At 27.5% G+C, this 27500-nt stretch overlaps 2 protein-coding genes across 2 annotated transcripts in view; both read right to left on the bottom strand.

The window, feature by feature from the left end:
- LOC105845646 (E3 ubiquitin-protein ligase RNF34) overlaps positions 1-8715 on the bottom strand; it is an 11480-nt gene extending 2765 nt beyond the window's left edge. The window contains exons 1-2 of the mRNA XM_065807142.1: positions 8535-8715; positions 1393-2013 (exon numbers count right to left, since the gene is read on the bottom strand). Of these exons, the coding sequence (XP_065663214.1) occupies positions 1393-2013; positions 8535-8591 (678 nt within the window). The 5' untranslated portion in view covers positions 8592-8715. The remainder of the gene's footprint in view (positions 1-1392; positions 2014-8534) is intronic.
- A 1767-nt stretch (positions 8716-10482) lies between these two features.
- Positions 10483-25584, bottom strand: LOC100213240 (RWD domain-containing protein 4). Its single transcript, XM_065807141.1, has 3 exons — positions 25364-25584; positions 25126-25301; positions 10483-11012 (listed from the first exon to the last, which is right to left on the bottom strand). The coding sequence occupies exons 1-3, from the start codon at positions 25554-25556 to the stop codon at positions 10830-10832; spliced, it is 552 nt and encodes a 183-aa protein (XP_065663213.1). The 5' UTR covers positions 25557-25584; the 3' UTR covers positions 10483-10829.
- Between the last annotated feature and the right edge of the window lie 1916 nt (positions 25585-27500).

The following is a 27500-nucleotide window of genomic DNA, read 5'->3' as shown; positions in this document are numbered from 1 at the left end:
ACAACACAAAAACTTGAGATTTACTATGGAAAAAGAAAAAGACAACCAAATTCCATTTTTGGATGTTCTTATTAATAAGTCTAATTCACTCTCTACATCAGTTTATCACAAAAAAACATACACGGGTCTTTTACAAAATTTCTTTAGTTTTGTCCCTTCATGTTACAAAACTGGTCTTATAGGTTGCTTGATTGATCGAACATATAAAATTAACAACACGTGGTTTGGATTTGATAAGGATATAAAAAATCTTTCTTTAGTTTTAAAAAATAATCAATTTCCGCAAAAAGTTATCGACACTGAAATTAAATTATATGTTGAAAAGAAAATTAATCCACCTGTTATAAATACTGTTGATAATACTAATATAAGATATTTTAAGCTTCCATTTATTGGATTTTACTCAAACTTCACTAAAACTAAAATTGATAAAATTATTAAAAAGTTTTGTAAAAATGTAATAATCAAATTTATATTCACAACCGATAAATTAAAAAACAATTTTTGCATAAAAGATCCACTTCCTAAGATGCTTATATCTAACGTTGTCTACAATTTTTCTTGTGCTGGCTGTAACGCCAGTTATATTAGAGAAACCTCCAGACATTTGACAACACGGATAAATGAGCACCTTATGAGTGACAAGCAATCGCATATTTTTAAACATTTAAATTCATCCATTAATTGTAAAACACTAACTAATTATGATTGCTTTCAGATTTTAGATACTGCCTCTACCATTAACAAATTAAAAATAAAAGAAGCACTTCATATTAAATGGGAAAATCCTTCTTTAAATAAACAAACATCTCATTATATTATAAATTTATCCATCTTACTAAAAATTTATTTAACTTACTATATTATTATTATCATTAATATTTTAATATTAGGAAGTTTATTTTGTTATAATTTGTAATATAATTTTCAATTGGTTTGTAACAAGTTTATTTGTCCGTTAATTTTTTCTCTGTATTGTCTTCAGGTTTAAATTTATTTACCAGAGTTTTAATTGTAAATTAAATCTTTTGAAAATGTAGTATGACTACGAAACATGTCAAGAATAAAAAATATTGTGATTTTTATTAAATTTTATATATATATATATATATATATATATATATATATATATATATATATATATATATATATATATATATATATATATATATATATATATATATGCAAATATGAACATGAATAAATCTATAACATTTATTGAATGGACTGCAACATTACAGTTTTGAATAAAAAAAAAGTAATAACAATATACAATACATTATACTGTTTTGTTAATAACAATATACAATACATTATACTGTTTTGTTACTGAATTTTTAAGTAAAAAGTAAAAAAGTAATCGTTATAAAAACTATAAAATAAAAAATTTACTGTAACATTTGATTCATTTGTTGACTGATCATTAGTAGACGAAGAATCTAGAATATTAGTTATGCCATTTTCTATATTTGAATTATTTTCTATGTTATTTTCTGAATTGTTTACTAATTCTGTACTGCTATTATATGAAACAACTATAACAGGAGCAGCATCAGAACAAATAAAGTTATTTCTAAAAGATAATGTCTCAGTTGAAGTTATTGAATGGTTTTCCAGGCCTCTACTGTTTTCACCCCTCTCTTCCATTTGGCGATCGATCTCAGCTCTTCGTAATTCTTCCACTTTTCTGCGATGTATCATATCATGTTCGATATCTGAAACACTTTTAAAACCTTGCATTTCAGCAAACTCCATTATTAGATCGATTAAATCATATTTTTCTCTGCAATGAGTAGTAGATATGTGGCGTTCATTCAAAAATTCTGACAAATGTTTTGTTTCCAACAAAAACAAATTACCTCTCTGAAAGTTTTTTTTAGAAAAAACTACGCATTTTAAACAACAATTAATGTTATCATTATTTATTAACTTGTCACACAACTCTAATTTATGATCTTTTACTTTGCTAAAACAAGGTTCACAATAGTCACCCTTGCACTGACGACATTTAAACTAAATAAAAATAAATAAATAGTCAAACAAAACTAAAATAAACACTGAAAAAGAAAAAAAAAGAAAATAAAAATAAAAAATAAAATTGTACAAATGACAAAACGGTTATTATTATAAATAATAACAAATTAAAGAACAACAAAAAATATACTATCTATATATAAGTTGTCCAGTTAATGTTAAATGTTGTCATTTGAATCCACAACAAAAACATAAGGTTAGTCTTTCAAGCTATAAAAAAGCTTTAAGTATGATGTTTACTATATCTTATAGTTCTTTTTTTATTATTTACATTTTGATTTATATCTTATTTTGTTTATTTATATCTTTTTTTAAAGCTTCTCTGTCAGCTTTATTATTAAAAGCTTTTGTTAATAAAGAAATGTTAATCAAATCAAATATACTCTGAATAAAGTTCTTACAAAAAAACAGTAACAAGTATTAATGAAGTAAACACCTGTCATATTCAATAATAATAAAATAGTGATCAAATTTTAAAAAAAGGGTTTTATTGCTCATTCATTACGAGCAATTTACACTTTTTGCAGCCCAAAGATTTTAGAGATTTCTTCCATTCTATAAGTGATAAATTTTAAAAAAACAGATTCACTATACAAATAGTTTTTTATCAAATAAAACCAATTTGGCTTTCAACTTATTAACTTTCAAATATTATTGGTAGTTCTTAAATTCTTTATCTCTAAAGATCATTGCAGCTTCATTTTTATTTTCAGAAAAATTAGATCCAAAATATCTAGAATCTAGCATGTTTGCAAGGAAATGAGCATCACTGAGTCTGAAGATATCTAGTTTCCAATATTTTTTTTTCAGTTGATAAAAATGATAATATGTTTATCAGCTCTTTAAAAATTTTAACAGTGTCACTTATTTTTGTTTAATCTCATTGCAATTTATTTTTGTTTAATCTCATTGCAACTTATTTTTGTTTAATCTCATTGCAACTTATTTTTGTTTAATCTCATTGCAACTTATTTTTGTTTAATCTCATTGCAACTTATCTTGAGCTACTCCAATTAGTTTTAATATTCTCAATGAAAAATTAGGTTTAAATTGATCTTTTTTTGATTGGCTTTTAAACCATTGCTTTGAACCATTTGGTTTAAACTATTAACTCTGCCCTTGAAGGTCCCTAAGACCATATGTTGTATCACATGAACTTTTTTTTTAATTTAAAAGCAGCCCATTAGCACATTTTATAATTGTAAAGATTTAAATCATTTGTTAGTAGCTTTTAGAGAAACTTGCTAAGAAGTTTAATAATAATGTTTCGGTATTAAAATAATATTTTTCTGTCAGCCATTATAGGTGTAATTGAAACAATTTATTTGGCGATAGAAATATTTATATGTTTCCGATTGGCTTATAGCTTTTGTCTATAGCACATTGCTAATTTTATAAGAGCGGGTATAAGACTAAAATAAAAGTATTTTTAACTTTTAACTTGAGTCTTTTTAGACTTCATATAAAAGATAGACTACAGTATATCTTAACTTCGGTCTTTTTATCTTTAGTCCTAACATTTGAGAACTAGTTCTAACATTTTAGAACTAGTAAGAAAATATTTTTTTAATTAACAAGTAAGTATTAACTTATTTAACTTTATTTATTTAACTAGTAAGTTATATTTTAATTATATTTAAAGTAAATTTTATTTAACTAGTAAGTAATAATTTTATTTAACTAGTAAGAAAATATTTAGAACTAGGAAGAAATATTTTTTTATTCTGAATCAAGAAAAGAATTACAATACTTTGCTAAAGATCAAAGTTTTAAAAATAATTGTGTATATTCTGTTTGAAAAAAGACAACGATTTATGTCCAGTACAAATGCAAGTATGTGTGTCCATTACAAATGCAAAAACACACAGTATGTGTATCCAGTACAAATGCAATAAAACAGATCTAAAGCAGGAGAAAATTTTGAAAACATTATCAAGAAGCACTTTTGGGAAAACTTTTCTGTTGACAACTATGATCTAAAAATGTTTTTTTCTACGAGGAGGAAAAATTTAGCCAGTCAAGTGAAAACAGATTTAAATTTTTTATTCACCACTTAACCAAGTAAGAAGTAAAGTTTTTTCTTTCAAAAAAAATCTGTTTTTAAAGGTGCCAAAAACAATTCAAAAAAAAAAAGTGAACGAAAAAGTGTGGAATCTGATTTCCATATTAAACTGACTGAGAACAACAAACTGATTGGAAAATTAATCAATGATGATAAATTCAATTATTTGTGTCAGGTCAGGCTATACTGCTACTGGTAACATGTAACCCAGTGCAACCTGCTTTATGCCCAGCTGCCTTGTAGGCTATGCTTTTTTAGGCAAAGGCTAGGAGATGCCGACTCTGACTTAACACCCTACCTTGGTTGAGTAAAGGCTAGAGATGGTTTCTCGATAAAAAAAACTCATCTTGGGCAGATGTTAAATGCATCCATGTGTCAAATGATACTTGTTATAAACTAATTTATTGTAGAATGACTGATTTAAATAGATTTGATTGTTATAGAAAAGATGCCAGAGAAGAATTAACTTGGTGATCCGGAATAACAGATGACAAAATTTTAACTATCTGCCATCATCATGAAAAGATTTAAAGAGTAGAACAATTCTTGAAATTAGGAACTATCATCAATTTAACCCAGAATCTATAGATAATATTAGCTTTAAATGAGCAAGTAAAGATTTTATTATAACAGGCATTTTTTCTTTTTATGGCATTTAAAGCTCTCAAACTAATCAGCAAACTAACATTAATAACTTGAAATTTGGTGAGATTATATGATGTAAAAACTGTGTTGATACGCTTCATTGGATTGGTATGATAAATAAAATTTATTGTATTGAAATCTTTTCATGATGATGACAGGAAAAAGTTAAGATTTGTCATCTATTAAAGAAATTATATAAACCTGTATGGCCATTTTAACACACTTTTCTGGCCATCTAGAGCAGATAAGTGTTGGGTTTTAACTACCAACACAATTTACATCATTGATGCACTTGTAACAACAACTGACGCTCTATTTTTTTTGTATTTTGTTTACAAAATAAAATACAAAAATATTTTTCAAAACAGAAAAAAAAATTTTTGAAGACATTACTTACAAAGTTATCTTTACTTCGTTAAATTCCCCACTTAAGAAAAAAAAATTTTAAGTGGGGCATGGCCCCTGGTGCCCTGGCCCCATGGATTGGCCTCTGGTAGTCTGCCCTGCAAACAATTTTAACACACTTTTTCAGGACTACAAAAATGCTGAAATTTTCAGAGCTTCAGTTTGTCTGGAAATTGAAAAATCTATTGCAAGATTCCGCTACAAAAAAATGGGGAACATGACCCAACCCCCCTTCCTGGTGTCTTGAGCCCTGGAAACAACTTCAAAATGCATGTTCATCGGCACTACAGAAGTACCAAGCTTTCCCCACAAATGAAAATCCATATACTTGTAAATCAAAATGCTTATGTTTTCTGAAAGATCAATGATTATAGAATGTATATAAAAAATTTTTTGATATCATCAAGGTCACATGAGTTTCTTGGGCATTAAAAACAGGTGTATAAAAAATTGCCTAAATCTATTTAAATTGATAAATACAGGTACTTAATAATAAATTTTTATACTTCTTATCATATTATTGGATTCTTCACCCATGAAAATAGCCGGGTACAAATTATTAGGTGATAAAATTAAATAATTTTAAAATTATGTGACTTGAAACCTCTAAATAAACATTGAAATTCTGAGGGGACAAGAGGGGCCTGGCCAATATCTACTAAAAGTAAAATGGTCATATATCAGGATCTTCTTGGAGCTACAGGCTAAAATTTTCAAGGAATTCTTATTATACTAATTACTCTTAACTGTATAAAAATCAGCAAAATCTGAGATAAAGGATGACATTTATAAAATTTCTGGCTCATTTCATATTGAATTACCCTTTCCAGACAATTCGAATCATTTTCTTTTGCTACTCAACTCGTGTCTTCTTTCTGATCCAAGTCAATGCTCGGTTTATGTAACTTTTTGGATTCAGGCTGGCATGGAATCTCTTATTCCCTCTAGACAATTCCAAGTTAAGCCTTACTCTTTTCCATGGTTTTCCTCTCTTTGTGCTGCTGCAATTACTAATAATAACCATTACTTCCATATCTATCGCCAAAACAATTCTCCAGAAACAGAAACCATTTTAAAAAGGTTTTGTCTAATGCATATGCATCATATGTAGATCCTGCTATGCACGAGATCTTCATATGTTTATATCTTCATATGAAAGAGCATATCTTCATATGATGCTCTTTTCCTTTTACTATATGTGCAAAAACGTATTGTAAACATAGTTGAACCTGCTCTTGCAGCCAACCTTTAACTATTGTCACATTGTTGTAATGTTGCTTCTCTTTCTCTTTTCTATAAATACTAAAATGGGTGTTGCTCTAAAGAGCTAGCATCTCATGTGTTCTTTGGAATTTGCTCCATTTTCTTGTTTTTCTGATTGTCTGTTAATCATATCTTTCTTTATAAATTTTATCTTTTCTCTTTCCGTAACTTTTAACTCAAATAGTACTTGCTTGCAACCTTGTTGGAAGTAAAGATGAAAAAAAAAAAAAAAAAACTAATGTAGTTTTTATTTTGATTTAAATGTCATAAATATTAATTATTCATTGTCGATTTCTTTACAATAACTGTTTTTCTTTACAATAAATCTCACAGAAGGTTGTTACTTTATGTCAGTTTTTATTTATTATTATAATATAATATTAAGTTTTTGTTAAGAAATCTATTAATGATTTATTTTTATTATAATTTATTATTTTTATTATCAGTGTTTTTCATTATTAACATTATTATTGTTATCATTGTTTATCTTATTATTGCTAACATTTTTTTTTTTATTGCTATTATTGTTATTATTATTATTATTATTATTATTATTATTATTATTATTATTACTATTATTATTATTTGTATCATTAATTTTATTTGATATCAATTTTATTAGGTTTTTACTTTATATTACAGCACTCGGAATTAGGGTCGGCATTTGGCAATGCCGACCTAGAAGTGTTTGAGGTCAGCAAAATATCACTAACCAATATATTTTCTTGGTGTCTGATGTCAATAACGCCAAAAACATCAAGAGCTTTAGAATTAAAACTAGTAAAAATATTCTCTCACACAATAAAAAGAAGCTATTCAAATATCCGTATAAATCAGTTTTGTTTTTGCAATATATTCTGATTTTTTGTAAAAGTATATTTTAAAAACATGTTAAGTGAGACACATCTATATTGAGTAAATAGGGCTTTGTGGTTATTGACTCCATAACACTCATAAACTTATAACAAAAAGTCTATTGGTTGAAGTTTAAACTAAAGGCAATCCTGTTAACAATATCTCAACACAATTTAAAATACCACTTAAATTACTTATGGTTAACTTTTATTAAATTTTTTAAGATACCTCGTGCCGGGTACTGCAACGAAATGGCAGATTCCGGGTACCCAGTAAAACAGCCAAACTACCGGATCCCCAGGTCTGAACCGGATACCCGGCACATCACTAATTATAATATTATCAATTAATTATAATAATAATAATTAAATACATATTATTACACTATTAAAACAGTTTATGCAAGTTAAAACTTGCATAAACTACGATAATTTTTCGTTAAATAGACAAAAATTTATTTTGTACATTTTATGTTGTAGGCTTAGGTTACTGGACCAAACAAGCTCTTGAATCCATTCACCAGGATTTCAATCAGTTTTGGCAAATGAGAAAAGTTAGAGAGCACAGACCAAACTATATCGAAGTGCTAAAAACGCAGTTGTTGCTTACAACTAAACACTTTTAAAGTAGCTTGTAAAAAATAAAATATTATCCTCCAATGAACAACTGTTTAACATAATTTTTTTAATATATGATATGATGATATATGACATGCAGAATATACCAGATTAAAAAATTTTTTTTACAGCAATTAAGTAATTGTAGCTAACCTATTGGACCCCTAATAGCCCACCCCTAGCGTATGGCTCCTGAATGAAATTTTTCAATTTTTTTTTTTTGTGTGTGTTATATTAAACTAGATCGAAATTCATCAATAGATGTCAAATTTTATCCAAAAAAAAATTTTCATTTAAAAGTGACGACCATTCAAAGTTATTTCAGGGGGTAAATGAGAGAAATTTAAAACTTCTTTTGGTCATAAATCTTAAAAAGAATTTTTTGATGAAATTTGATGATAACTGTTGATAAATTTTTAGCTAATTCATGATAAAAATTATGATCTTACAAAAAAGGTGGGCAGGAAGTTGAATATATATTTTTAAATTTTGGCAATTAGATTTTTTTTAAGCTAATTGAAGCCTTGAATGGTTCAAATAAGCATTTTAATGTAAAAGAAAAATAATATATTGAACAAATTAAGCAACAAAAAATGATAATGAATAAACCAGAATCAGTAAAAATTAATTCTATATAAATATTGATCACTAACCTTTTTTTTGAAGAAACCAAGTTTAGTATAACAATCTTTACAAATTTTAGGTGGCATTTTATTTATTGACTAAATATTTCTTGAAGAAATATAGTTCATTTGACATTGACCCATTCTTTATTTATATTTCATAAGTACTTTAACATTATTATTTTAATACTTTAGGGTTTTTCTAAAGAAAAAAAATTATCATTTAGTCATTATAAAAGTTGTATTAAATATGTTTCAAACGATGCAACTTTCTAGTTTATTTTAAGTTAAGACAATTTTAAGAAAGCAGTAAGCAGCACTAAGACCAATGCAGTTGACAAACTTGACAAACAATGCTGTTGTCAAGTAATTTATATATATATATATATATATATTTTAATTTACCTCCCCAAGGCCTAGAAGGCCACTAAAGACGAAGAGGCTACTTAATTGTGGTTATAACCCTCTATCAATTCTGAAACTCTATAACTCCGAAACACGAATCTTGACGAACAAGGTCGCTGCACATAGAAACAAGTTGAGCGCGGTACTACCAGGGACGTGGTGGGGATCAAACTCAGAACCTCTCGCATATGAGCACTCTACCACTACACCACAACCGTATATATATATATATATATACATATATATATATATATATATATATATATATATATATATATATATATATATATATATATATATATACATATATTCATATATATATATATATATATATATATATATATATATATATATATATATATATATATATATATATATAACCCTCAGAATTAGGGTCAGCATTAGGCAATGCCAATTTAATTCTGATAAAAAATATATATTTAAATATATAATTTTATTCTGATAAAAAAAAATATTTAATTTAGACTTTGAAAATATATAATTCAAGTTTGATTTTAAAAATATATATATTGAGCAAATGTTGAGAAAAGAAAGAAATTAGTTAACATGAAACATTTTTTTAAAATGCAATATTAAATTTAATTATTGAATATTAAAAAATAAATAAATAAACATACCCTTCTAGATATAATAAAAAAACTGCTTAATTACATGTAACTCGTTTTGCGGTAATTGACATTATTGCAGTAATTTAAAAAAGTTAATGTTTAAAAAAATTAAAAAATAAAGAGAATTTTATGACATCAAATATCGCGTTAAGCTAATTCTTTAAGCATTTTTTATTTAAAACAAGGCCTGTATTTTTATTGCGGAGCCTTTTTGAATTTAATAATCTTTAACTTCCTACATTTTATTACATTAAGAAAATATAAAATATTTTTTATAAACAGTAAAAAGCTTTTTGTTTATCAAATTTTCCATTAAATAAATAAAGTTGTTAATGAATAAATGGATAGCGCAAAAATCCAAAGAAAATGCTTGTCTAATGAATTTTTTTCACAGTGCGTTAAATGATGCTCTTTATATATATATTCTTGTAACAATTACGTTATTTTGCATATGCTCGTAACAAGTAAAAAAAGCAACTTTTTAAATGGATAACACAACTTTTTAAATGGATAAAGCAAACTTTTAAATGGATAAAGCAAAAAGGATAGCTCACGCAAATACCAAAAGCTCTCATAAAAAGCTGTTTAGAGGACAACTCGCACAGCTTGCCATGTTTATTTTAGGAGAGCCTGTAACTGCTTTTGCACTCATTTCCTTCTACAGACGCCTTTATATATATAAATAAATATATAAATAAATATATAAATAAATATATATATATATATTTATATATATATATATATATATATATATATATATATATATATATATATATATATATATATATATATATATATATATATATATATATATATAATACTTTCAAACTAGGTTGACCTATTTTCAAATGTCAAACCTGTTGAGAGTATTCAAGGTTTTTAAGGCATTATTAAAAACTTTGTCCCCATAGCAAAACAATACGTAACACTCATAACAAAATACATTGAAGTAGAAAATATATATATTTAAAAATACGTTATATTCATAAATAACCTTAGGCAAACTTATATTCTCATTTTTTATATAAATACTATTAGTATAGAAAATAAATGTAAAAATTTAAAATCTAAAATCCAGTTAATGAAAAATATTCATGTAAAAAAAAAAAAAAAAAATTAATAATTTCATTAATCCTATTTTCCATAACCACACACTTTTTTTTTTATGATAATGTAGCATTAATTTTTACTTGAACTCTTTTTTAGTTTATACATTCAACCACATATCTTTTATTTCAGATACTTAAAGCCGAAAACTTCATTTCCAACAATATCTTCAATATTGTGCTGCTCATACACCTTGCGTTAAATGTTTTACAACATCAATCCAATCATGTCCACGTTCTTTCTCGCCTAAGTAGTTAGTTTGCTCAGTTATTCTTCGCTTTTGTGCTTTAGATAACTGTTGTTTCTTCTCTTTCTTTGTAGAAACAATGGAGTTGTCATCACAGATTAATTTTGTCTCACGAAACACCTAAAAAACAAGAAAACATTTTAATATGTAATAAAGAATAACTTTTTGTGAGTAAAAAAAAAAAAGAAGATTGAATGTTTTTAACTATTGGGGAGTTTCAGAGATAAAAGATCAAAGATTTTTACCATTTCAAAATAAGGAACACTTCATAAAGGCCTTGAGAAATTATTAATTAGTTTGAAAAAAAAGTGATTTCCCCAGGTTTTAGCAACATACAATAATAACCACTTGAGTTAATTAGCAAAGAAACTTTTTAAAATGCACTCCAAAATGATCATCTTTTAATAAAAACAAGATCATAAATACCTGGTTCCCACATAATAATTTAGCACAATGGTTGCAAGTTATTTAAAAAACTTAATTAAGACTTTTTAAAGTTAACAGCTTAAATACTTAGCTATTTATTTCAGGCCTGTGACTTAATCATACATAAAAAACAATTGGCTTCAAGCCTGTGACTTAATCCTGCATAAAAAGCATTAAGTTTTTTTAACTAATATTTTTTAAATTTATTTAGTCAACATCTAAACATTTCACAAATGTAATGTGGAGTTATTATGCTGATAATTATTTACTTTATATATTCATTATCTTTATTTTCACTTGAATAGGGTTTTACACGTTCATTTGTACACTTTTGCAAACAAAGTAATTTTTAGGTATGTGTAGTACACATTGTAATCTAATAATAAACAGTTTATTAGTATCAAAGTATATAAGCTACATTGCTTCTTACTTTTAGGAAAGAATTGTTATAAAAATTAAAACTTGTCTTTTAAATTAAACTTGTTTGTGACAAATTGTAAAAAACTGATTGTGAAAACGTGTATTTTAAAACATTTAATTTGTGTATTAAAACATGTAATTTGTGTATGAAAACATGTTAGTTGCGTATGAAAACATATAAATTGTGTATTTATGAAATGAAATATGCGAAACATGTTATTTTTGTATTTATGAAAAAATAGTAACATTGAAATTATCAATTTTGTTTAAGTTTTGCCTATTTCTAACAAGAAGAGTAAATGTGGTTTAAATTAAGTTTTTCTGGTAAAAATAATTTGCCATTAACTATTAAATAAGATTTTAGTTTTTTTATAAAGAGCAGTATTTTTTCATTTTGAATGATATTTAGAAGTATATTTCTAAGTTTTGAACCATAATGTTTAATGATGAGGGTGCTTCATGGATAAGAGATTTGGGCATTATTAAAAGAACCTTGAAATAATTCTTTCTCTGATTTTCAGCCAATGCAAACTTTTTAATTGCTGGTCATCTATTTGATATTCTACTTTTATTTTAAATACTAGTTTTGCTGCACTTTCGAAGTGACTACAATTTTTTTAATTGTGTCTTTTCATTTCCATAGTAGAGAGGAGGGATGCAAAGTCCGGAGCCGGTGTCCATGGAGTCCCTATTTTAGCCCGGAGTCTTTGGAGTCCATAAAAATTTTAGGACTCCGGGACTTTTTTTTTTTTTAGTTAATAATATGCTTAAAAAACACCTGACAATCTTGTCACAAAGCACTAAAAAAGAGCATTTGACCAGGAAACTAACCTCCTTCTTTGCCGATTTTATTTATTTTGTCAGATTGAGTTTCGATTCGAATGCTACGCCTTGTTAAGAAGCATTATGCAGCTTGGACTTTACGTGTGAAATGGCCATTTTCCTACCCATTCAGTAGTTTTACATTAAACCAAAACTTTTATCGTTTAGAATATTTAAATTATCTTTTGATATTGTTTATGTGACGTTTATTCAGAAAATTTAAAGTAAAAGCATTTAACCACAATTGTGATCTAATAGGTTTTTTGTTAAAAAAACAGCTTGTTTAATGATTTTTTTTTTTGTTAAAATTAATTAAAGAAAATAAAGTGTTTTGAGTTTAAACTTTTCATTGTATTTCATTATAAGTAGAGTTGGCAATCCCCGGATCCCGAAATCCCGGGATTACAGACAAATTCATGATCCCGAAATCCCGGGATTAGTCTCTAAAATTTCCTGGGATTTCGGGATTGTAATAAACAATAAATAAAAACAAAAATTGATTAAACTTAATTTATTTATTTAAAATGTCTAAATTTTCGCTATAAAACTTGTTGAGCTGCTTATTCTCCATGCAATGTTTTCCTTTTATTTTTTAAATTCTTAACGTTGGCGTGATTGTCACAAGTTCTTAAACATTAAAAGTTATCAAATACGGAAGGTATATTAAATAAACTTTATTTATTAATTCGAAGTATAATTGTTTTCACATAAGTTCATTTTGAATTATGAATAAAGATAATTTGTCAATAAATAGCTTAAAATATAACTTTTTTTTTTCAATAAGATAGAAATTAGCCTGATATCATGACTAAGTACGCTGAATTCAACAGCACAAATCTCATATGGAAACATTTTTTAAAAGGAGCAGATGAAACAGCCTTATGCAAAGTAATTACATGCAAAAAAATATTAAAAATTGCTGGTGGTTCAACGAAAGGTCTTCATACCCATTTACTTTCCATACATAAAATTAAATTAACATCGCAGGAATCAAGTTTATCCACGACACCTTCAACTTCTAAAGAATTATTAGAACCGAAAAATAAAAAACCGAAAATCACAAGTTATTTTCCAACAACATCGAAAAAAGATGAATGCCTACCTGAAGTATTTGCCCGTATGGCAGCAAAAGATGGTATATCATTTAATACAATTTGCAACTCTTCTGATATACGAGCTGGGTTAGTTGCACGAGGCTTAAAAAATGTCCCAAAATCACGAAACACTATTCGAAAAATGGTGTTAGACTACTATGAACAGGTTAAAAAACTAGTTATAAAGGAAATAATTGATCAAATATCAAGAGGCTTCAAGTTTTCCTTAACGCTTGATGAGTGGACTTCTTTTGGAAACTGCAGATACATGAATGTGAACGTACACGAGTTGAAAAGTTATTGGAATTTAGGTTTGATTCGCATTTTAGGATCTATGCCAGCAGAAAAGTGCGTTTCACTTCTAAACGAAAGACTCAACAATTTTAAAATAAAACTTGAGGACGATATCATTGGTATTACCACGGATGGTGCAAGCGTCATGAAGAAACTTGGAAAAATTATAGAAAGTGATCAACAACTATGCTTTGCCCACGCTCTACAGCTGGCAGTAATATCAGTTCTTTATAAAAATGACCCCAATTACTTGGAAATCGATGAAATTTTAGATGATGAGCACACTACCTTTGCAAGTTTAGAGAACCACAGTGATGAAGAAAAAGATAATGATTGTATTAATGACTATGCTTCTGAAGAGGAAGATTGTATTCAAGATTCAAATAATTCATTTTTGTTTAATGAAACCTCTGAGGTTACTATTAAACACCAAGTTTTTGGACCTGTTATAACAAAGGTCAGGAAAATTGTAAAAATCTTTAAAAGGTCGCCAACCAAAAATGAAAATTATTTACAAAAGTACATAAAAATTGAGTTTGGAAAGGTCATCCATTTGATTATGGATTGTAAAACCCGATGGAGCAGCTTATTGCTTATGCTTGAAAGATTTGACAAATTAAAACATTGTGTTAAAAAGGCATTTCTAGATTTAGAATTGGATTCTAAAATTGACGATTCAATTAAGATGGACGAAAATGAATATAAAATTGTATCTGATTTAGTAGCACTTTTGACTCCTGTTAAAGCCACTGTGGAAGCACTTTGTCGACGAGACGCAACTTTAGTTACAGCTGACATTGCATTAGAGTTTATGTTGACCAAAATAAAACAACAAAAATCTGAAATCGGGAATAAACTTACTATAATCTTTTTATTTTGATTACTTGTATTTGGTACAAAAACATCTGTGATTTTCGTTGATGTAACCTGGCCATTATGAAGATAATAAACTAAGCTACTTAATGGTGTTCTCCTCTCTTTAATGCTGCTTTGAGTCACCGAATTAAAGAGAGGAGAACACCATTAAGTAGTTTAGTTTATTATCTTCATAATGGCCAGGTTACATCAACGAAAATCACAGATGTTTTTGTACCAAATACAAGTAATCAAAATAAAAAGATTATAGTAAGCATGATAAAGCGTTTTCATCCCGCAGATATAGCATCAGCAGCAGACAGCAGTTGTGATGTTCAGCTAAACCAGGTTTTAAGAAGCGACGAAGGTGATAAGAAAGTCAAAACAATTAGTGAACAATTAAACGAAGTTATGGAAAAAGGGTTGATAGCTATACGAACAACACCTATAAGGGTAGAAAGTATAACTTCTAAGATTGAAAAAGAAATGTTTTTATTTGAAAGTGGTGGCACAAGAGGTGATCACCTTTAAAAAGTGTATAACTATATTACATCTATACGACCAACAAGTGTAGAGTCTGAACGAGCATTCTCAGCTGCTGGGTTTTTATGCTCTAAAAATCGAACACGATTAAACGATGAAATGATGGACGCTTTGAGTTTTTTAAGGTGGAGCTTTCAAAACGAATTATAACTCTTATATATTAATGTATACTTATATTATTTTTAAACATTGTTATTTTGTGTTATCGTTTAAAGGTGTTATTTATAGTTTAAATTACTTTACTTCATCAGTTAAATTAATCATATAATAGTGTTTGATAATTAAAAGTTCTTCGCAGGCTTTATCTTCTATGATTGTAAGTTTTTCATTCAATCCCGGGATTTCCCGGGGACAAATTTGTAATCCCGAAATCCCGGGATTGAGAATTTCCGGGATTTTTGCCATCCCTAATTATAAGTTTTATATTTCTTAAATATAAAACTTATATGTAACAATTTTTATTTATTTATTTATAGTTTTAAAACAATAATTTTTTTTTATTCCATTAAGAAAGTACTTATGATAAACTGTTTATTAAAGTATTTCCTCGTCATCAATTGTCTAGGCCCAGGGGCGATTTCACGGGTTGCTCCCCCTCCCCTAAAAGGAGTTAACATTTGACTTCCAGTTCAATATTTTTTATAAGACATTCATCACTTTTGAAGGACTCACCCTCCTCGTTTTACTCATAAAATCGCCCCCTGGCTAAACCTGTAGGTAATAATGTTTGAGAACTTATTCAAATTTTTTTGAATATGTACCGAATTTGCGCTCGGCTGCATAAACCCACGGATCCCTTATTTTTCCTAAAAAGTAAGGGATCATGGTTCAAACCCACTTTTGGGCAAGTTTTGTGACATTGGTTAGGAAGGAGGAGTAAATTCCTGTTAATTGCTTTTCTGTGGTGCTCTGTGATAAGACCGAACAGACTTCTTAGGGCACCTAAAATATATATATATTATATATGTGTGTATATATATATATATATATATATATATATATATATATATATATATATATATATATATATATATATATATATATATATATATATATACATATATTATTCATAATAAAAATATTATTGGTACCCTATCACTTTTCTGGCATTTATACATAAAAACTCCAGATAATAAAAACCCTTATTTAATTTGAGAAAGAAAAAAAAATTCTGGATTCCGGAGTCCAAGGAGTCCATGATTTTTGAGCTCAGAGTCCGGAGTCCCAGAGTCCCAAAAAATTGATGGAACTTTGTATCCCTAGTAGAGAGAGTTGCAATAGTCTAGCTGTGAAAAAATTAGTGAACATATTGTGGTGCACAAATATTTATGTGAAAAAATTAGTGAACATATTTAACTATGGTGCATAAAATTAGTGAACATATTTATATAAAATTAGTGAAAAATTCTTATCACACAAATATTTATGTGATAAGAATTTTTTCTATTTTGGATATTTTGCTTATTATGTGACAATTTTTATCTTTTTTATTTTGTTTTGTAAGATAATTGATTGTCAAGTACCACACTGAGTTTTAGTTTGATGATCATCTGGAAATCCAAAAGTTTTTACATTAATTATGTTCAGATATTTGTGATCTCATATAGATATTAATGAATTTCGGACTAAGGTACCTTAAAGTGCTCCATATTTTTTATTTGGTACATGGAATATGAGTTACAAATTTAAACGTTTTAGGTACGGTTAACTAAAAATGTTTCAAACCACATGAGTCAACTATACCTATTTCACAACTTATTAGTCCTACTAGTTTTTGCTGGTTAATAATGTTAAACGCAGCACTTAGATTGAGTAACATTAGAACTGAAAGTATTCGTTTATCAAAAAGTTCAAATATCAAATATAGAATTTTTTGATAATAGAAAATTTTAGGAAAATTTTCAATCAATAAAATGATAAAAAGAAGTAATTGTAAATAAGTTAAAAACTTTAGACTCATCATAAAAATCTTAATGACTAATAAAATAATAATAAATAAAAAAAACAGAAAAAATAAAAAGTATAAAATTTATATATGACTTTACTTTAATTTAAAAGTGTTTTCATAGAATTTAGAAAAAAAGATAAAAGTTTTAAATATATTTATTCCAAGCTTAATTACTTTGAAACTTAACTATTGAAAAATAATTGTTATGCTTTTATTTTTGATTTATCCTTGATTTATCTCGATTTATTTTATCATTTGTTAAGCTTGTTTCTGCTTTCAGTTTATATTTTGTTTATTCTAACTTTTCTCTCTAAATTAATTGGGTTTTTACAGGACATTTTTTAAACGCAAAAATTATAGAAATATAAAAAAACCTGTGGCCAAGTATACTAAAAAAAATTGTACTCATGGTCATATAAGGTATTTAACCACATGCCTTTCCTGAGAGGGCTAACTAAATTGATCATTTTTAAAAAAAGAGGTGTCCAACAATATTTTAAAAGTATCCAGCTGGATACAGAAAAGCCAGTTATCTTTAAAATATCTGAAAACTTACATAAACTTATTTTACGTATGTCAAATATCATTACAATAAACATCTTATAATAAACAAAATAGTAAATAACACTTTATTTACAATGCCATTTTATATTTTTCTTAAGGTTTTATTTTGAACTAAATGATCTCTATCATCATACAAACTAAATCAACATTTATAATGTGCAATAGTTAAATGATATCTATACATAATCATATGTAATGTGCAATAATTGAATGATTGTTGCATTTGGGAAGTACAGAAGGAAAAAAATGATTCTTACGCCAACACATACGTCACTTTTAATTACTTTTGACTTTCGTCCAACATTTGCGTGTTGTCAGAAAGTTAAAACCATTAATTTATTAACAAATTAATCGTTTTTTAAAAAAACCCACAAAAACGCAAATTTAATTGACCAGAATGTTTTTAAAAACATTCTGAATGTTTTTAACAATATAAACAATGTTTTTATTTTTATTTTTTTTAATAAAATGTTTTTATTTTTTACTGTAAATCATGTGCGGAGTGTTGCTACATCGACTATCTTATAGCCTGACTCGCAACAAAGTACTGCTACATCGACTGACAAATAGTCTGACTTGCAACAGAGTGCTGCTATATCGATTGACAAATAGCCTGACTCACAACGGAGTGCTGCTACATCTACTATCTTTTAGCCTGATTCGCAAGGGAGTGCTGCTACATCGACTGAGGGTTTGGTTGGGGCAGGCAGTCTACCAATTACTATAAAAAAAAATTCCGGTCTTGCATTTTAATTTTTACTTTTTGTCAACAAAATACGGAAAAAACTTTCTGACAACATATAAGAGCTATATGTATATATATATAAAATATATATATATAATAAAATAAATAAAACATAAAAAGCCTTAGTGATTCTTTTAGATAACCAACCTTTTAGTTTCACAGATCTCATCTCAGTTTTATGACTTATTTACAACTTATGTAATTAATGCCAAGCATATATTTTGTTAAGAAAGCCATTCTACAATTGTATAATAAAATTAAATAATTAGTCTTAATTTGCTTTAATACTAATATTTGTACTTGAAGGAACCCCCAAGTGCCGAGACAAGTTATGTTTGTATCTTGAATCAACCTTAGAAAATAAGTTTAGAGCTAATTAAACTTACCAAAACAAATAATTTATCAAGATATTAAGAAAAACATTTCAGCTTTTTTGTGACTTAACTATTTATATTTTAAAAAATTCTATTACTAATAACAAGTTACCGAGTTAGAAATAAAGTTCTTTTATTAAAAATCATTTTTTATACCTAACATGGAGGCAGCAAAGATAAGATGAATGAGATAAGATGGAGATAAATGAGATGGAGGCAGATAAGATGAAGGTGGTGCGACAAGAACTATTGCTCTTGACATATTTAAAACTTTTGATAAAGTTTAATGTATGTAGAAAATTTTTTGAGATTATCAATTCATTTCTTTCTGACCGCTTTATTTAAGTCATCTTTGAAGGCCAACACTCTTCTTTATTTCTAGTAACTTCTAGGGTACCTCAAGGCTCTATCTTTGGTCCTATTTTGTTTCTTATCTATATAAATAATCTTTCAGAAAACCTTACATCTAAGGTGGTTTTATTTGCCAATGACTCACCTTTAAAATTCTGTTTTGACAATGTCAAAAGCTGTTCGGCAATGTCATTCGAAAGCCAATCATCTGCGGGCCTGTCAATGTTCTGATTTTGGAAATTATCCCACCAATGGAATTGCAAATTGCATCTCCTATTAGAAGTTGTCAACCATCTTTTTAAGATCCTTAAAACTGCTTGGATAGAAGCTGTTAAGTGGCCAGCCGCCCTCCACATTCAACTGAGCCCATATCATGGGAGCCAGTTTGAGGGAAATGAATGCAGAAAACTTCTTAAAAATGTGGAGGTGCTGCAGCAACTTGCTGGTACAAACATGGTTCCCAACATTTTGTGCATAATTGAAGCATTAAAAAGCTTCAATTTAGTTGTGAAGGCTTTGGATACATCCTTCAGCCGGATTTCGCTGAAAAAATTGAAAATTTTAAAAGGTGTTACTTAATGATAACTGGTGCAAGCGTAACACCTAAAATTCACTGTCTTCTACCACCTTCTATCAAGGATTTCATCAGTCACAAAGGATCCCCCTTGGGGCCCTATAGTGAACAAACTGTCGAAACTTCTCATCAAGATTTTTATCAACATTGGTCGAGGTATAAGCAAAACAATAATCATCCCGAGTACAAAGAAAGATTGTTGCGCTGCATAACTGATCTAAACAGTAAGCATCTTTAAAGAACTGCTAAAATAATTTGAGTTATTAGAGATTGGGCAGCTGAAACTCATAGCGTACGGCTTATAATGAACATTTTCACCATCTTTAAAAATAGTATTATAGAATATTTGTATAAAAAGAGTACATTGAGCTATTTATTAATAAATATTTTGTGAAGAAAACCAAAAAACAAGTCTTAAAATAAATGTAATCAGATACTATTTTATGGTAATACAATATAAAAAATAGGGTTTAAATAGTTATATTTTAATTAATTTTGAAAGTAAATGTATTTAAGATGGTTTCAATAGCCAATACAAAAAAATTTAAAAGATCTGCTTTTTTGTTTGTTTTACCAACTGGTAGATATTTGACCAGGTTTTGCACTTTTTCTAGCATTTTGGATGTAGTTTATACCTTCGGAAATGTTGATATGTTCACGCTATGCATTCCTGCCCAGAGGGCCATGGTCTACCCACTTTTTTTTTGAGGACCTTTTGTTTGAGAAATGTAGGCTCTTTTTTTAGAAATGTTGTTTTTTATTTAGAAATAGAGGCCACCCCCCCCCCTCCTTCACATACACACACTTTGAAAGCCATGTTGACGGATTCAAACCACGCTTTAAGTAGCAAATCAATATTTTGGTCTATAAAATGAAAATGGTACATGTACCCAATAAAATATTCATAATAAAAATTGTTGGTATTACATAGTAGAACACTCATGTAACCATTATTCTAAAAATAGTGACTGAATATCAAAGTAATCGGTAATGCTTTTAGGTAAAAGTAGCAAAAAACTGACAAAATTTAAACTAAAACTGCCACAAATCCTAAACCAGTCAACCAATTAGACTGAAATTTTGTCAAGAGTTTGGTGTGGCTATAGGCTAATTGCACCAATTTTTATCAAATTATATAGAGTGGTTCATATTCTACAAGGGTTTTTATTGGCGCACTATGAAGTCAAAATTTTACTCAATTTGAACATTCAAATTAAATTTTTTTCTGCGGATAAAATTAAAAGATTTCAAAATTTGCATCTCAGGGTACCTTGATGTGTACGCTATCTTTTCATATAAGTGGCGTTCTTGGGTCAGCTAGGTTGACATTATCAGGATCCGTGCTAACCGTGGTTAATAAAATACTTCATTTTTTTGAGCTTTTTTTAATTTCTGAGTTTAATCTTTTGAGCATTTTTTAATAGATGCCTAATCAATAAACTTTTTTTGAATTAAGCAGCTTAGTTTTTATCATTTTTATTAAAACATTGCAATTAATCATTAATTCAAATTTATATTTCAGTATTTGTTTTATTTTTTGTATGATGGTTTTTGGTAAATTTCAAACAAATATTTTGGCTTTTAAAATCCCTTTTTAAATTTATTTTATAAAAACTTTAACGTAATAGTTTTTTTAATGCTTATAGATTATACTATTAAATAGTGATGTGCCATCGGCTAATGCCGATTGTGGCTAATAATAGGTTGAATGTATTTATTTAAGGGTATTATAATAATATTAAGGATTTAAATTACATATTTAACATATTCCTATTCATCAGAAGTGATTCGACCTACTAGCCTATGCTATTGTTAACCAGCAACCAATTAATCGGCTAAACCATTGGCCGATTAATCGGCCGATGGCATCGGTTGATTAATCGGTATTGGCCGATGCATCGGTATTGACTATTAAGCCAAACTAAACAGGTGCATAGGCACACCTTACATATGCAAGTTGCATACCTAATATTAAGATATTACCTTTATATACATACATTAAACTCTATAATTAGCCTGAGTCGCCCTTTGCCGATGGCACATCACTATTAAATTTGAGTTATGCTATGTAACGCTTGTTTTCACGCCAAAATTTTTTGCTATTAAAAGTGTTTATAAAAGTAATCCTAAGAAAAATTTGAAGATTTATCAAAAAATAAATATTTATATAAATGTAAATTACGTAAAATATTCTTTGATAATTTAAATAAAATGGGTTTATTGTAAACAATCATTAGAATTATAGTTTGTTACTTTATTTAATAAAGTAATAAGTAAACATAATACTTAATATAGGGGAAAGTCGGGCAGCCCTGGACGGTGGGTAACTCTGGAAAATTGATGTACAGCTTGAACTAAAGAAACTATCTGATTTAAAATACTATATTTGAGTGAAAAGAAACTATCTGATTTAAAATACTACTATTTGAGTGAAAATATGGCATATGCAAAATATCTATCATATTATGCCGAAGAAATTGGCTGGGAGTCCCAGATATTGTTTCCCACTACCAGAATAGCAATGTATCATCATATTTGATTCACATATTAATTTACCTAATTTTTATGTAAACTAATAACTTTTTATTGATTAAAGACATTTTATTTTAAAATATTTAAAAAAAAAATTGTTTATTACTTTAATTCATTGGTTTTAAAACTAGTATTTGTGAATGAGGAATGATCAGGTGGTATCAGACACATGTTTGTTGGGTGGTTCTGGACAACTTAATCCACTTACATATTAAAATGAGCAACTTTTTAATATAAATAAGAATACATTTAATATAATACACAAACCCATAGACTTGAAAAAAGTGTTTTAAAATGTTTATTTTTATTAGTAAAAAGCTAATGTTTATATTTCTAAATGATGACATTTTCATTCCTATTCCTTATATATCAAAGGCAATTTTTAAAGGCATTTTTTTTAAATGTGTTGAGAACAGTCTAATGCTAACCATTTACATATTATAATTGTGCCACACTGGTAAAAAAAAAAAAAGAAGGTAAAATCATGGTTAAACTATGTGTCTGGGGCTACCCTTCAATTTTAAAACATGTCTTTTTTCTAACATTTTATGTTTTGTATATTATTAAGGCGCATAATTATTTTTTTGTTTCTAATTCGATAGATGATTGTTCAAACTTTTAAAAAAGTCTTTTGACACTTTGTTTTCTGTAAGTACATGTGTACAATCTATTTTTTCCTCAAGTGTTCGGGGCTACTCGACTTTCCCTTATTTATAATAACTTACAAAGCATTTCGCATAGTATAATTTTTTTTTTTAAAGCGTAATATAAATAATATATATATAAATAATAACGTAATATAAAATAAATATATTTTCCTTTTCAAATTTTAGCTTTTTGAGATTAGATTTCATCTTAAAGACTTTTTTTTTTTTAGATAAGTTATCTTTTAAATTTTCTTTTTATTTTCAGTGCATTTTTGAAATGCTTTAAGTTGTCAAAATAAACTGCTGTGGTCAAGTTGAAAAAAATGAATATTTTAAACAGGTTTGGAATTGCCTTCAGTCGTATTTCTTTAGGTTTTATCAGACTTGTCCACCAAACTTGAGTATTTATTGGACAAATTGTCCACAAAAAAAGTTCGTTATTTCAAACCCTGGTCAAATCGATTAGTAAATTGTTCAATTAGAATTACATTATGATTTTATGCAATATCCAGTCTACCAAACTAAATAATTCTATTTTACCTAATATTAGATACCAAATATTAGCACTGCCTAGATCAGATAACCTCTATATAACATAGGACACCCCTACTAAAAATATGCTTGTTGAGAATCTTTATAAAGTTTATAAAAGAAAATTAAAAAACTTTTTAGCAGATTATTTGAAACCCAAAACCCAACCTGAATTGTTTAAAAATGGTCACTAGAAAAAGATAATAAAACTTTTTTTTAATTAGTGGCATCACAAATATAGTGTGCAGAATGTTAGACATTACAATACTTTAACACTCTGCACAGATAACTTCTGGACGGCAACATATGCCATAAATACAGGTTGCAACTCATAAAATGTTGATGAAACTAGACTTCAAGAGGAAATTTATTACTTGCAGAAATAATGTAAAACATCCAATAAAATTAATTGAAAACTACAAGAAAATCAGTTGCATCATTGGCAACTGCATCAGTTCTCCAATAATTGTTTTCAAATCAAGGTTTAAAAATTAATAAAAGCTCCATTCTTTTACTTCATGCCCATACTGCATCTATCCCATGAAGGGACAGATACAGTAAAAGCATGGGTCTTTGTTGAATGATACCTCAAGCATGAATATGTTTTGGTTAATGCAACTAAAAATGATAGGTTGTTTGAGTAACAACCATGACAGTATTTGTAGAAAAAAGAAAAAGATGTAGAAAAAGATGCAACCTTACAACGATGGGACAGTGTCTTAAGTATAGGAGATAGAGCAGGTCCAACTATATTTACAACACATTTTTGAACCTTGTCTAGAAGACAAGAAATATAACTTACATGGAGAAATAAGAGATTTATAGAGGTAGAGAATAAAATCAGGAGTCTGTCACAGGAGAGACCAGATTTAAAATCAGCTGCCTGTTCTAAGTGATCAGAAAGCAATTTCTTTTGTCATCTTATTGTTTTATTTATAAATTAACATTAAAGCAAATGAAAGCAAGTTAACAAAATATTTTGTCTTTTGTCAAAATCTTGCTGTTTTCAGTATTTAAAAAAATATATAAAAAATATATAATGACAATGTATTACATTATATTAATGTAGTAGATATAATATTATATAACTCATTTTAAAAAAAAAAATCTAAAAAACTGAACAGAAAAGAAATAACTTAAACCTAAAAATAGCTTTCAGTTATACCTGTATTTCATCGAGTAGATTATAACTTAATAAATTCACTAAATATTTTTTACAAGCACTAAATACAAACATTGTGTATATTTTTCTGGAATTAATAGTAGAAAAAATAGTTCTGGAAATAACTTTAAAACTGATAATTTTTTTAAAGGTTTTTTTTAAAAAAAAAGTAGATGAAGAAAATACAAAACTGGTGTAACAAAAAAATGTATGGGCATATTAAGAGTGTAACAAAAATGCAAGTATGAAAAAAATCTATTTACTTATTGTTTTATACTTTTTATGCATAGTTTAACTTACCAGGTAGCAACAATTAATGGAATAAAAAAATATTTTAAAAATGTTTTTTACCTTGTTATTGGCAACAATTTCTGCTATTCTATTGATAAAGTCATCTGCATGTTCACTCATCCAGTTAAAAAGTGAATAAGTCATAGCATCATGTAAAAGATCATTGGCTTCTTTAAGAATCTTTGATTGAATTTCTGATTTAAACTCTGGAGTTAGGTATCCATTATGAAAAAGATCTAAAAAAATATTCAAATCAAACAAGAGTAAGGTCTAAAGACTCTTCTTACTCATTTTTTACCTAAATTAACACTTGGAAGAACACTTGGATACAGTTCTGGCCATGATATTTCGATAAGAATAGACTTTTGTTCCTCATCACCATACATATACTGGAAACAGATAGATGAAATCTGCTTAAACTTTGTGTCTCCTTCATAGATCGACTGTAAAACTTCCAACTCTTCTTGTTGTTTTTCTGACATGTCACCCATGTTTTTTTACAATAGTCTGATTAATAATTTTTAAAATAATTGAATAATGAATAATATATATATATATATATATATATATATATATATATATATATATATATATATATATATATATATATATAATAAAAATAAAAATAAATTTAACATATATATTTTTTAAATAAAATATGCAAAAAAAAAAAATAGCCTCTCAAGAAATTTCTTAAACAAATATTAAGTTTGTTTTTTATACAAATAATAAGCTTTCAAACTGATGTTATCTATAAAAAAAAAAAACCATCAGGAAGATATCAGCTATCATTTAGACTATGAAACTTAAAGAACTTTAACCATATGTATGAAACTCAAAGAAATTTTTTTAAGAAATAAAATTCTGAGAAATTCAAAAACATTAATTATTCAATGGATCAATATCAATACTCGTTTAACTTCTGTTAAAACAAAAATCAAAACAGATTTTAAAAACAACAACAAAAACTATTTGAAAAATCTAGAACACTATATATTTAAAATAAACAAACAAACACATTTTACAGACTTTCATTTTTAACAAAATAAATCAAAATTAATAAATAATCATTTTAATAAAGAAAACAAATAACCATAAAAACTAATTGTAAAAAAGCTATTAAATTACTTATTTATTCTCAACTTGGAAAAATTTAATCCCTTTTGATTATATGATTTATCTAAATATTTTAACTGATTTAGCTTAAACAAAGGAGCAACTGATGGCCTTCCATGAGCACATTGAAATGGTAGATCACATTGTGAAAGTTCCTTCATCAAGTTTTGGCATGTTTTTAAGGATAACTTATCACCAAACTTTATAGCTCCATGACAAGCATAGGAAGCCATTGCTTTATATAGTGTTGAAGACGATAAACTACATTTACCATGAGTAGTGCTAATAACTTGGATTTGCTCCATAATAAAATCTTTGACTAGAGTTGAATTTATAACACTACCTTTTGCTTCCGGTTGATATTCACACACATTGACAAACATACACGGTATTGAACGAAGTACAATACTATGTGAACTTTTCTGTAGAGACGAAATTGAGAAGATCAATCCCAACTCTTTTAATTCTTTTTGATAGTGTCTTACTAAATCTATTTCACTTTCACTAAAACAAACATGTGCAGGTGGAAGCAAACGGGTAAAGAGTGATTTCAAATGTACTTTGTCTTCATCATTTTTGTAAAAACCTGTTTGCTCCAGTAACTTTTCTAAACGGATCCTTTCATGTACAGCATGTTGATCAATCAGAACCAAAACATCCCCCTCATCTTTTGAACTTAAAACACAACTTATAAATTTATCATCAACTTGACCAAGAACTACCACTCTTTCAAGCATGGCTTTTGAAAAAGAAAATGTATTGTTTACTGTGTCAAACGATTTTCTTGAAAGTAACCTTTTTGAGCTTGCTACAGATGGTATGTTGGCTTGATGATCAACACCTAATACAGGATTATTCCAAAGTCGACTGTGATCAGGGAGAGATTTTACATTAGGTTTATAATTCAATATTTTATGTTGTGAAAGATTTAATGGTGTTGCTGTAACTTCTGTTATATGAAAGCTTGGCATAAAACTAGCATCATTGCAAGAAGACAAAATAGACCATTGAGAAGGCATGGTCATGTTTTCAAGAAACTGCTCTGATTTTTTTCGCATCTGAAATGAATTACTTAAGATTTCGTGTTTGGAATCATCGCTCTTTTCATTATTATTTATGTTGTCTATAGGAAAATGTTTTTCATACTTTATGTATGTACCTTTTTTAATAATTTCAGAAGGAGTTCTACAACTTTCCAGACTTGAATCAGAAATTCTAATTATTTTTTTTTTTCCAGTATAAGAGTCAAAAACAAATGTTAACGGGGTTGAATTAATAAACTTTTCATTATTCCATAAATAATTTGATGACTCCATCAA

This window comes from Hydra vulgaris, chromosome 10 (assembly GCF_038396675.1).
Source record: "Hydra vulgaris chromosome 10, alternate assembly HydraT2T_AEP".
In the NCBI taxonomy this organism is placed as follows: Eukaryota; Metazoa; Cnidaria; class Hydrozoa; order Anthoathecata; family Hydridae; genus Hydra; species Hydra vulgaris.
Note: the sequence above shows the minus strand (reverse complement) of the source record. Positions and strands in the feature narration are given on the sequence as shown.

Excerpts from the sequence above, each read along its gene's own strand:
- LOC100213240 (XM_065807141.1), bottom strand. The coding sequence starts at position 25,556 with ATGGGTGACATGTCAGAAAAACAACAAGAAGAGTTGGAAGTTTTACAG. Across the intron at positions 25,302-25,363 it reads TCTTCCAAGTGTTAATTTAG|ATCTTTTTCATAATGGATAC; the intron begins GTAAAAAATGAG and ends ATATTTTTTTAG. Across the intron at positions 11,013-25,125 it reads AAATTGTTGCCAATAACAAG|GTGTTTCGTGAGACAAAATT; the intron begins GTAAAAAACATT and ends CTTGTTTTTTAG.